General features: G+C 47.1%; 1 protein-coding gene across 1 annotated transcript in view; it reads left to right on the plus strand.

The window, feature by feature from the left end:
- The window catches only part of LOC142568175 (uncharacterized), a 337,975-nt gene that overhangs the window by 302,205 nt on the left and 22,384 nt on the right, over positions 1-13,386 (plus strand). The window contains exon 4 of the mRNA XM_075678235.1: positions 13,284-13,356. Within this exon, the coding sequence (XP_075534350.1) occupies positions 13,284-13,356 (73 nt within the window). The remainder of the gene's footprint in view (positions 1-13,283; positions 13,357-13,386) is intronic.

Raw genomic sequence — 13,386 nt, forward strand, 5'->3', positions numbered from 1 at the left:
TCTTCCTCACGAGCTGGCGCGAGGCCGAGACAGGCCTGTTATATTGCTACTAGATATATGGCACATGCCCGCTACGGGTGATTGGCCGAGGTGATGTAAGGGAGATTCTTGTATGTATAAAGGTAGCGTAACATACTTTTAACAAATAAAAGAACACAGTTGGAATTTTGACGCGAATCTCGCCGTAACAAATAGGAAGCTTTACAAGCCCACCGGAATCAGTTCACATTCCAAGTAGCGCCAATGCATTTCACGGGATATGTGATGGCCGATGCAACAAATGATGTAACAGCATGTGCAGTAATGGTTAGATTTTTTCATTGAAACGCAGCCTCTACTCTACAATCTATGGCATCGCGATAAAGAAAGCAGTCCGCACTGCGTAAGAAGACAGAAATAGAAACGCTGTATTTTCTTTTCTGAAGCTAAAGACGCACCAAGGATGATAGGCGAGCGACTTTCTGGGGAGGTTAAAGTTCATCCTGAGAACAGTACACAAGAAGGATGCACGAAGAATCTCCATTACGCAAACTGGTAGAAGTGTCGTTTGTCGCTTGAAACATTATAATCGAAATTTTGAAAAACCTTAGTTTTGAGGTTATTTAAACATTGGTGTAGGCAATCGCTTGCATGAATTGCTTGGTTGGTTGTTGCTATGTTATATGGGGAGCGTAACCAAATTTTACGTTCATCAAGGTATCGGAAGTTTGGAGGGTTCAAGAAAATAAAGAATTCTGTGAAAATAACTTTGAAAATCTTACTGCAATTTTTTTTCTTGTGAGTCAGCCCATACGCATATGAAGTGGACGAGAATTGAAACCGACGTGCTCAATCCTTTTCTTTTTCAATCACAACCATATAAAGCCAAGTGACAATGAAGCCAATAAAAGCATAGGAGCCATTTCCTGTGGCTGAGATTGAAAGTAGGAAAGAAGGAAAGTGATGGTTGACGAACATGCAACTTGCCGCCTGTGGTAGCCGAACCCACAACCTCCGCATTACGCTTGTGTTGCACTACCATTTCAGCTACAGCGATGGCTATCAAGCCGGCCACTATCTCGCTCAGGGCCATGGTGGGTGGCTGTGGAACATGCTATTTTTACCCGATGGTGTCATGTAGTACGTGAGCTTATGAGCAGAATATTAAGCGAATATTTCATTTATATTACAGCGATGAATAGAACGAGAATACGACGCCTGCCATGAACGTCGTCCTTTTGCTCCTCGGAAGCAGTATCCAGCAACGGTGGTTGAGTAAGAATTAGAAACTTAATAGAAAGCGGAGTTCTGTGTAGCTTTACTTCAGAGACAAGGGGGGGGGGGGGGAATTATTGTGTGGTGCTGGCAACACCCTACTGATCCTGGAAGGCGGGAATTGGATCGTCCCTCGTGAGCACAATGGAACGTTAATACGCAAACAAGTCAATCTTAAGTCATTCAGGACCACAGTAGTTAGCTGAAATTTCGTTAGCAAGATAATCAATAGTGCAATCCGAGTTAAAGGGGAGTGATTAAACCTTTGAGGGATTTTTTAGCTGCTGTAAATAAAGAAAAGATGAAGTTGCCCCCATATTTCGAAGCACTGCGGCAGTTCCGGCCCCAGTGTTATGGGCAGCACTAACTCTTTCACGTTTTCGTCAGGTATAGGTCACAATAAATATTTCGCACATGCGCACGAATCATGTTTCTTCGAGGAAGTTTACGAAATTTAACGCTAAGTTCCACCTTTTCTAGCTCTTCATTGTTTCCTGCAATCCTTATCCGCGCGTACTTCAACCCGATTGTTGGCCCATCACATATCGTGGGTGCGTGCCAGGCTTTGAAGGATCACTGTCATCGTTATCACCATCATAGGGAACTCTGGTCAAAGAAGGTTAATTTACAATCTGCTCGCTCTAGTTCCAGTTGTTTTGTTTCTGAAAGTGGGCTCCGCTGGGCTGGTGGAGTGTGGTGGGACGCCCTTTTTCGTTTGCCTCTTTCTTGTCGTGCCTTTCGCTTCCAACCGCTGCTTCGTTTAGTTCTCTTTCCTTGTTTCGTATCGGTGCTGGTGCATGCACAAGCTATAGAGTGTGTCGTGAGCTTATCATAGCGCTTCAACGTCAGAAGCTGGCGGCGTGAACGGGCTCTTCCGGTGCGGCATTCTCCTCTGTTGTAGCATCAGCGGAGGGGCTGGGAAGTGTAATCTTCGACAGAAAATGTGTCGGCCCGGAGCTCGCACCCTCGTGGGCATCATAATGTTTGCTTCTGTATAAACTTCTATCAAAGCACTTTATGATTCCTCCGACAGTAACTGGCCACCCTCGCGGACATCAAATCTAACCAGAGGAGCGAGCCATAACAGCAGTGGCTGTAAACAGAAACAAGAAAGAAAAGTGAATATATATTGTGGGCATTTCCAACGGCCTTGCTGAGCGCTTTCCTCGCACGCTCTCCCACATGATCGCTATGTACCTTCAACCGGACCACTCAAACTTGGGCGCAATTTCGCCATTCGTGACTTTCGCGTATAATACTGCCGTACAACGCACAACTGGCTACTCGTCATTCTACATTGTATGTGGCCGTTCGCCTTCTTTTTCTCTTGACGTCTCCTTCTTCTCCGCCCCTGCACTCCAGCTGCATCCTCTTGGGGACAATGTATAACCCTCCTCCTCCATTGCCGCCAGCTCGCGCGCATCAACACTGGAGCTAGGCAAGATGATCGCAAGAACCCCGATGACGCATCTCATCGCGTAGTGTTCTTCCGTCCTGGCGACGAAGTGCTCCTCCGGACACCAGTTAGCAATGTTGGCTTGCGCGACAAGTTTCATTTTCGGTTGATAGGCCCAAACACAGTTTTGGAACAGACGTCTCCCGCTAATTATCGCTTTCGACCTGTTGTTGTCCCAACTGACCGCAGCTGTCGTGTTGCCGAGATTGTCCACGTATGTCGTATGAAGACTTTCAGGAAGCGTTCGCCGTCCCTTTATGTTGCGGCCAGGCTGGCCGCCCGCACGCGCGGGAAGTGTGGGCATTTCCTATGCACTTCTTCATTGTTTGCACACGATTATCATCACCTCGGGTTCTTCGTCTTCATCGCTTGTGAGGAGTTGAGTTGAGTTGAGTTGTTGTAGGCTACTGGTGGGATTAGCCTTGCAGTTGCTGCCGGCAATTGCTCCACCGTAGCGACACTTAAAATAAATAAATCACATAATCAGACACAGACCTCCCAATTACAAATGGTCACTCCTCAGTTCACCATGTGGAAGCCAAATCCGTGTCCTGTAGGTAATTTAACAGAAGGCGAGAGACCTCCTTCCTACACAATCGGTTCCCGCGCGGGAAAACAATGTCCTGAACAGAACTGTGAGGAAGTCCTGTGTTCTTGAGGGACCCGAATAACACCCTCCTTTCCGCGTTATACACAATACAGCACATTAGGTAATGTTCTATGTCACCGTACACACCACACGTTGAACATAATGGTGATAACGCCAGGCCAGTCTTATACTTCCACGCAGGGGTACGAGCAGAGCCCGTGCGAATGCGGAGCAGTAAGGTGGCTTGGTTTCTTTTGAGACCCTTGATCACACATGGCTTGTGAGGTGAGCTCCACAAAGAACTGAAGTGGCACGACACCGCTTCTCTGAAGAGTCTCTTGTCTTCTTGAGGCACTTTTCTCAAAGGATTCCCAGACAGCGCTCTATGGGCGAGGCTGTCCGCCATCTCGTTCCCTATGATACCTATGTGTGATGGCACCCATTGGAATCGCATAGAGAAGCCTTTGACACGGAGATTTTGCACCTCAATGTAGGGAGTTTAGAGATAAGGCATCAGTGGGGAACGCGTGCTCTAACCTTTGAAGGGCGGATTTCGAATCTGTAAGAATAACAACAGGTTGAGGCGTACAAAACCGTAGCTTTTTGAGAGCTGCCTCAATGGCAACGCTTTCTGCCGTTGTGGAGGACACGACTGCAGTGAAGCGAACGGACCAATCATTCCTTCAAAGAGGGAATGTGAAAAGCAGCTGCACTAGATCCTCTGACCTTGTCCACAGAGCCATCAGTAAAAATTTGAAGATGACGTGCATATTCAGTTTCAAGATGTTCCAGTACGAGCGAACGCGTTGCCGCCAAAGGAGAACTCCGCTTAGCACGAACGTGAGGAACTACCAACGAACAATCGAGGCTCGCAAAAGACCAAGGTGGTTTCAACTTCTTAGTTCGACCTCTAGCGTCAAGACCCAGATAACCAAGAGTATTAAGCGCCAAGTACGCTCGGGACTCGGATCTCTTTCGAAGGCGCTGTAGAAGGGCTCGGCCGGCTGCCGTCTGTTTGAGGGGCCAATTTGCATGAATAACCTTTGTGAAGCGACTAAGGTAAGAGGTCTCGATAGAGATTCATAAAGTACTGCATTGTTAGGAGCAGTCTGCGGAACGCCAAGAGGCCTTCTTAGGCCCTTTCTGTGCAGAACCTCAAGTCGTTCCAGCTGTGATATCGATGGGGAAATTAAAGGGAGCTGATACATTATTCGACTCGTCACTAGTGGATCGTGCAACCTGATCATTGAAGAAGGGTGATTTCCCGATTGCTCACTTGCAACTCTACGGATCACATTGAGACGCGAAGATATCGATGTCACAACCGAGTCCACAGCTCGTCGCCACTGTAGGCGGTAGTCAATAATGACGCCCAAAAAGCGCTTGTGTTTCAATTGTCGAAGACAAGATTGATTAAGGTCTATCTTCAGCCGCGCATACCTTCTTCCTCATCTGGAAACATGATGAAGCCAGATTTTTCTACCGACAGAGTCAACCCAACACCTTGAAGGTAATTTTGAACTGAAAGTAATGCCTGTCGAGCTATCAGAGCTAAACGCTTGTGTTGATATCCGGTCAACCAAAGACAAATGTCGTCCGCGTATATCGACATATGGATATGCCTGCAATGTTTTTGCACTTCAGCGGGAAGACCAGCCATTGCAACGTTAAAGAGCGTTGGGGAAAGAACACTTCCCTGAGGTACACCTCGCGATACCGCCCTTTCGGTGCTTGTGGTGCTTCCTAATCGCACTTGAATTTTCCGATGACTGATAAATGAGTGAATGAATCGCAGAAGATAGCCCTGTACGCCCATGGCCTGCAAACTGTTTAGTATGGAGCTCTGAAGGACGTTATCATAAGCCTTTGATACGTCTAGGAAAATAACTAGTGTTGAAAGGCCGAAAGCTCTATGATGTTCAATATGGCTTATCAAGTCCAAGACGCTATCTTGCGCGCTTAAACCTGTTCGGAATCCAGTCATGCATGTTGGCAGAGCCCTTCTATCTTCGAGCCACCAAGATAAACGCTTACTTGCCAGCTTCTCCATGAGCTTAGCCGCGCACGACGTCAGTGATACAGGACGATACGAGGCCAAGTCTGTCATTTCTTTGCCGGGCTTCAGCACTGGGACAAAGTGAGCCACCTTCCATGAAGGAGGAACGTCGCCAGTCTCCCACACTCGATTGAGATAGCTTAGTAGCATCTTCCGGTGTTCCAGAGGTAGGTTCTGCATCATCTGGTTGGTGATGCCGTCAGGACCTGGTGCACATCGACGCCGCTGGCTGCTGAGTGCTGTCTGTAGCTCTCGAAGTGTAAACGAGGCGTCCATCACAGACGTAGATGTTGCAGGCAGAGCGCAGGGATGAATTCCTGAACTTACACTTACAAATGCATCTGCAAATTCCTCTGCCAAGCACACGAGAGGTTTCTGCTTGCGCAGTGCAAGCGCTTCGAAAGGTTTACTAGGACGAGAATCTCCAGCAAGACTGCCAATGACTCGCCAAATTCTCGTCATCGGTGAGAAAACCGTCAAGCTAGCGCAGAAGGACGCCCACTGCGACCTACAGAGCTTGTTCGTATGGCGTCGAATGGCAGAGTTAAGCCTATTGAAGGTCGTCTTCAAGGATGTGTCGTCCTTCTTCCGCATCAGTTGTCGCTCCGCCCTTCTGCGCACTGCGCTAAGGTTCCTGAGTTTTAAATCCGGAGTCGGAAAATGATTAGGCAACTTGACCGCTGTGGTAGCAGCCATCTTACCAGAAATCATTTTGTCTATGACATCACCAGAAACACATGCAAGTTGCTCCCTGTATTTGTCCCAATTAACGACATGGCTAATTTTAGAGCCGCGCATATGGAAGTCGGCAGTAAACACTAAAATTGGATAGTGATCACTTCCCATGCGGTCAGGTGCAGTTGACCACTTCACGCGGACGTCAGATCAATGCAAGGTTAGGTCTATGGATGTGGCTGAGGCTGGAGGCCGGAAGAAAGTCGGACTTCCGTCATTGGCCACGCACAGGTCCAAACTGTCGATAACTTCTACAAGTTTGCGTCCGCGGGAATCTGTGTTCCTGTCACCCCAGACAGAGTGATGGGCGTTGAAGTCCCCGCAGATAATTCGGGGCGCTGGGCAACGGTCACAAAGCTGCTGGAGAAACAAGTCCATCGCTACCTTCTTCCGCGGAGACACTTATACGGAGGCAACAGAAAGAGTTCGGAAGCCGAGCCGTATCCTCACAGCCGCTACCTCAATACTATCGGTGCAAAGATCGGTGGCGTTCAAAGCCACATGAGGAATCTCTCTTCGTATGTAAAGGGGGGCACTTCCCGCGGGAAATCACTTTATGCTGCACTTCTTATGGGCGACATATCCAGTCAACGATCTCCCGCTTGGTAGGCCAGCCTCCGAGAGGGCTAATACTAGAACACACGTATCTTTCAGAAATAATTTAAGTTCTGCTAATCGACTTATAATCCCAGCGCAGTTCCACTGCATAATAAACGGCACTTTTCGGTGATTTTTTGTTGCACGAGGTTGAAGAAGACTAGCCATATTATAGGGTAAAGGTCGCTGCGAAGGTGGTAATCATGGGCTCAAAGGAAAGAACGAGCTGAAGAAAGTTCTTCAGGGTTCCAGTCTGCATCGCTTGAACATATGAACGCAGGACTTCAAACAAAACTCGCAGAAGGTCGGACAGGGCCTGATTTTTGAGCTCCTTATTTTGCTGTACACACTGCCTCACAACTTCAACAAAGATTGCGGACTGAGACCAACTCGTGGCCACTGCAGCTGGTTTCTTCATCTCTTTTGAGGCGAGGGAATGTCCTCCATGTTGTCGAGTCTGGCTGTCAAACTTATCTGGCTGTCTGGCTGTCGAGTCTTGTCGCTGAGAAACTTGGACACTTTTTGCTGCAGCAGATCGAACGACCGACTCACCCACAGAGGACTTTGCCGTCTTGCTAGGCTCAGGTCGCTCACTGACGTTGCTGGTTACCACGCTACGAACTTTCGACTCTAACGCAGGGAACTCAACTTCAGAATCTAACGCCGGGAACTCGTCCCTTCCAGTTATCCGCTTCTCAGTAGGTTGTGGTTTGGGACCACTAATGAAGGACACTCGGCGGTGTAAGGCGCTTACACGGAAGGGGCAGCCACCGAAACTCGCTGGATGGTCACCACCACAATTAGCGCAAGCAAAATCTGCCTTGCAGGCTTTGTAATCGTGGGCGCCACCGCATCGTTTGCAACGTTGATCCTTGATGCAGACTTTAGCTACATGCCCAAAGCGTTGGCACCTAAAGCATCGGGGAGGAGGTTCAACGAATTCTTTGACTGCATGCTTGGTAAAACCGAGGTCAATTTTTGCGGGGAGCTCGGTGTTAGGAGCAAACGTTATCACAACAGAGTTAGTAGGTTTCGCTGCCCATTCTTTTTCTTGAGACTCCACCCGGCGCATGAGACGTTTCACGCGCAGAACACCTTGCGGTTTCAAGTAGTCAAGAAGGTCGCTTTCCGAATACCACACTGGTACTCCCCTAATAACACATGTGTTAGTCATGTAGGAGTGGGGCAGCCGGGCTTTAACTCTTATGTCACCAATCTGAGAGCACCGGAGAAGAATGTCCACTTGCTCTTCCGTTGCGATATCTAAATATAGAGCGCCTTGCGATGTGAAGCGGCTGCGAATCGGGGCAGATCCCAGCAGTACTTTAATGGCTTCGAAGAGCCTGATAGGGTTCCGCTCTCTCAAATCAACACTTTTCTCTGTTGGCAAAACTATCACTGGGATTCCGACCGTTCGTTGCTTCCGATGACTCACCACCTTGAAGCCGTCGCTGTCCACTTCCGCCATATCAGCCACTTCCTCGTCAGGGTCGACGATAGTTGTGTCGCCCCCACTGATCGATGATGACGCACTGGACTGCTTATCGTCCCTGATGTCTGGCAGCTCCACACCTTGCAAGGCCATGGCCGCCTCCGCCACGCTGGCTTCCTTCGGATGGCGCTGTCCCTTTAAAGATGCCGGCGCCGGAGCAGCCGTACTCTTCCCATAGGGACAGTTCCGCCTTAAAGATGCGGCCGTCTTCCAAGGATATAAATAACTCACTTGATGAATAGCAAAACCTATGCAAAAATTACAGAGCTGAGGTGAGAAAAGATCTGTGCCTGTAGTGTGATAGGTCCGCCACGTCTTCGGGGTGTACTTGATTTATTTATTTTTTATTTTATGTTTAAATACTGTCAATCCATCGCAGGGATTGTTACAGAGGTGGGAGTGAATACATAAACAAAATGCACATCGATAAGTTTCCACACGTAAGCAATGCAACAGACGAGAGAAAAAAGCCAGTCAGCAACATGATAAGCACCTGTGACAAACGACGTCTTCCACGAATTTTTTAAACAATTCTAGCGTTGGCTGATCAACACTTAATTCATCCAAGGAATTCCAGTCTCTAACGGCTTGCGGAAAGAAAGAGAAACGAAGCACGTTATCAGTACAATTAGATTCCTCTAGGGTAAATTTACGTTTATTGCGTGTTTGCCTGGAAGTGTTGCATGTAATGAATGGCTTCGGATTTAGCTTGAAACTATGGTAGAACAAAGAATACAAGAAGTTTAACCTGTGCACTGTTGGGAGGCCAGCGAGTTGCAGGATTTCGGTTGGGGAATCCGTTCGTCTGTAACGATTGAAAATAAATCGCACGACTTTCCTTTGTACCCTTTCAAGTGTGAGAATGTTGTGCTTAGTGTACGGAAACCAGGCAACGCTGGAATATTCCAATATTGGTCGGATAAAACTGATGTAAGCGAGAAGTCGTGTTTCAAATGTAGAACCCGTAAGTGGTTTAAGAAAGAGCAATTTATGTAATGCCATTTTGGATATTTGTTCAACATGCGTGAACCAGCTGAGGTCACGGCTTATCAATACCCCCAGGCATTTATACTGTGAAGCATTCTGTAGTATGGGGCCATTAATGGTGTAGGCATAGAAAAGGGTTGATTTATTGTTTTTAATGGTTATATAAACTGCTTTTTCCGTGTTTAATACCATTTGCCAATCTGTGCGCCACTAGGCTACTACGTTCAGGGATTTGTTAGGTTTTATTTGGTCATCGCGGGTTTTAATCGTGTGGTATAACACACAGTCATCGGCAAACAGTCTAGTATTTACATCAATGTGGTTAGTTATATCATTTATCTACAACGACAACAGCAGTGGTGCCAGAACAGAACCCTGCGGTACGCCAGATAAAATGGGAACGGTATTTGATACCTGGTAATCATACTGTATTACATACAGGTAAAGGTCCGAAAGGTCATCTGCAATCCAACGCGTGAGAGGACAATCTCCTACTATGGTCTTTAGTTTATAGATAAGTTTAAGGTGAGCAACGCCCTCAAAAGCATTGGAAAAATCCATAAATATTGCGTCAGCTTGTAGTTGGCTGTTAATATCTTTGGCAAAGACACTTAGTGTTTCAACTAATTAGGTAACAGTGGGTACGCCACAACGAAAACCATGCTGTATATTGTTAGATTCGAAATATTCTATTAGATACTTTAGGATGATGTGTTCAAGCATTTTACATGAGCTACGAGTAAGCGATATGGGTCTGTATGTAGTCAGGAGGGAAAGAAGTATCACCTGTCTTGTGCACAGGAATGACTTCAGTAATTTTCCATTCAGCTGGAAGGCGACCTACGTGGAGCGATTTTAAATATATATGCTGGATGCAATCTACTAGCGGGTTCACCGCATCGTTTTAAACAGGCATTTGGAATGTTATCTGGACCAGGGCTTATTTTCGTCAATGTATAGTAAAAGTGAAAACATGGCCGTCTGCGATATGAAGGCGCTGTGTAAAGACTTGCTTTCACTATTTGATATATATGGGCAACTTTGTAAAAAGCCGTTATCAGCAGTGAAAATGGACTGAAAGTAGGTGTTAAATAGATTGGCTTTCTGGTTTCCTCCTGAAGTAGGCGCAGCTGCTTGGTTATTACGCTTTACACTTGTGTATCGCCAGAACTTATGTGGACCCCTTTTAATAAAGCTGTGTAGAGAGTGACTCAGAAAGTGTTTTTTCGCCACCCTCACTTTACTTTTCAGGGTCCTTGACATCACTGTGATTTGTGACCGAATACTACTGCACGAGCGAGCTTTCCTAGCCCTTCTAAGCCTCTTTATTTTGCGTTCGATGTGGCATGTTGTACGCGTGATTAAAGGTCCTGTTAACTGCAACGTCACAATATATGTATATATATCCGGCACCGCATTCATCGTGAGTTCATTCAGTGTATCGTCTTGGAAGAGAGCGGACACTTTTGTTCGCCAAACTCTACCCCTGTTTCCTGTTCCTCACTCTTTCCTGCGATTCCCCTCTGTGCGTGCGACCAAGGGACTCTTAGAGGTATCCGGTACGTCAAAGGGCCGTGCAGCGTAAGGGCGGATCGGAAAAGGCGCGTGGGGGCATTCATTGGGTCGCCATTGTTTCCATACTCTTGTTCACCTCATCAAATATTGGTACTGATTGTGATAGCTTCCACAACTATTTCTCTCGACAAGACAAACCTCCAAAGATGCTAAGTCATTCACAGCCACCCCGAAAGATAAAATGAACGGTTGAGCGGGTTGATGATTCATGGTAGCGGGTTGATGATCCATGATGATCCATAAACGCTCACAAGGGCGAAAATACAGACCTACTTCGGAGAGCAGTTATGAGCTCCCTTAACACCCGGATACATTTAGAAAATTCTGCGTCGTATTCAGGGCAACAACGCTGTTAGAGTTACGTAACCCCGTATACTCCTGCAAAAAAAAAGCTATATTTTCTCTCTCTCTCTCTCTCTCTCTCTCTCTCTCTCTCTCCTATTTTACGCGATACGGTGCTACCATTAGTGCTTCTGGAAACTGCTAGACAGTGAATCTAGAAGCTGCCGCGTAATCCGACGAAAGCAGGCGTCTTCCAGGTGTTCAGGGGCGCATCCGCCGAGCTGCGCTCTGCTCAGCGCCATCTATTCGAATGCGCGACATACTACACACGCCCGGTTCGCAAGCGCTCCGCAAGGTGTCCTTTACGGAGTTCGCCTCTGCCATACCGTAGCTGTTTCTCTTACCACTCTTTGCCACATTTCTTCTTGCAGATTTTTCTTACCTACAGTTTTGCTGAAGGCACGCGCGGTGCACATTCACCAGCGTTTTAAGCGCAGTTTTCTACCGAAATTGCTAGAATTAACTGTTCCGCTAGTAGTATACCGTATACTACTAGCGGAACAGTTAACAGCCTATGGGCCCCGGGTGCCAGATGACCTAGCTACGCCACTGAGTATACGGGCCCATTCACACTGTCGAGTCGTAGAGGTCGTGTAACCGTTCTGGTCGCAAAGCGACAGTCGCAAATGGTTGCATTGATCGAAAAGCGACGGTCACAGGCCAATCGCAAGCTGCTCGATTTTCCAGCCTTGCGACTGCGAGTCGCAGACTACTAAACCAATCGGCGATGCCCATGGCGCCTGACCACCTTGGCGGTTCGGCAGCGAAGCCAGTGGTTCAGGGAACGGGGTAAAGGAAACTTAAAAGAGGCAGTAAGGCAAGGTAAAGCACATTTTTTAAATATATTTAATTGGAGAATTCACTAAATATAGCGAGACTGAAATAAAGAAAGAATGTCATAATTTACAAACCGCAAGTTTCACCGAAATGATCGGCTGTACAACGATATCTTTAAACTCCGTACTTCTAGCTTCATATGGCATTTCGACGTTGCGCCTTTATAGTCTTCAACAAAACAGGGCGTCATAAATGCAACATTTCGCAATGATTATGGATATGCGCGGAGACTTTCGCCTTGCGGATGCTTAGTTCAGAAAACTATGACCCGGTGCAAAGTTAGAAATAATGGAGCGCAAATACGTAAGTGCGTCTGAACCTACAAGCGCGACAATTAGTCAAATCCGGGTACTACACATAATTCCCACGGTAGCCGAGTAATCATTGCGCCAGAGCAGCGATTCGTTCTTGTAGGAAACTAAATGGTCGAAGGCACTTCATCGTACTTAATGATGTATACGGTCTGGCAGTGAGCTCGACGATAGACCATCGTCTTACAGTGGCGCTGCAAGCAAACATTATGGACCAGCTAGCGCAAAAGTGGCCGTGGCATAGTGGTTAGAGTTCTCGACCGACACTCGAGTAACCATTTGCTTGTTCCTAGGCTGGATATATTTGCGGCTGGTCGATTAACTGTAATTAACATTATGAGTGACGCCGTGTAATGGAGGGCTCTGAAATAACTTCGTCTGCCCGGTGTTTTTTAAAGGGACACTAAATCAGCTTAGACTTATAACCTACTCTGTCGAAGCTTTATTTTTGGTTAATCTCCCTTAAGAGTATGAACAACACGCAATAATACGAAGGCCGAACTTACAGTTGGTGGTATGAAAATGCCAAGCGTTCGCAGGCATAACACGTCGCAAGCTTGCACAAGACAGCGGTAATTGGAGGTTGCTTGAAGAGGCCTTCTCTCCTGCAGCGAACGTAATTGGGCTGATGATGATGAGGATGAATTTACTAATACAGCACAATGTTCTTGTTTTTTCGCAATTCGCCCCATCGAAGTGCGACCACCGGGGTGGCCGTCGAACCCGGGTGATGTGGTTGCAAATGATTGAAGTAACATGCCGTCAGTTCAACTTGGTATAAGGGACATACGCAATTGCAAAGGCGAAATAACGAAACGTGCTAGCAATCAAGGGCAATTGTGTCGTGCTGAATTAAAAGGTTTGTAGGCGCTGACTTTTTTGAATACTTGCGACTACACTGCGCGATCTGAATAAACTACTTTGAGGCCACGCTATCGTCTGCAATGTCGATGAGTACGCCTTATCATGATTACTTCTCCTTAATGTACTAGTTCGCCGAGTGATGTGATGTGACGAACACACGTTTATATGATATAAATTTTCCGTTGCAGGTGAACAACATCAGCGCTTGCCTCACGCACCTGAGGTCCATCGGTGTCACATTCGACGGCGTCACTTCGAAAGGTCAGTGAGTGTTCCACATCAGGATAGCCA

This window comes from Dermacentor variabilis, unplaced genomic scaffold, assembly GCF_050947875.1.
Source record: "Dermacentor variabilis isolate Ectoservices unplaced genomic scaffold, ASM5094787v1 scaffold_17, whole genome shotgun sequence".
Classification (NCBI taxonomy): Eukaryota; Metazoa; Arthropoda; class Arachnida; order Ixodida; family Ixodidae; genus Dermacentor; species Dermacentor variabilis.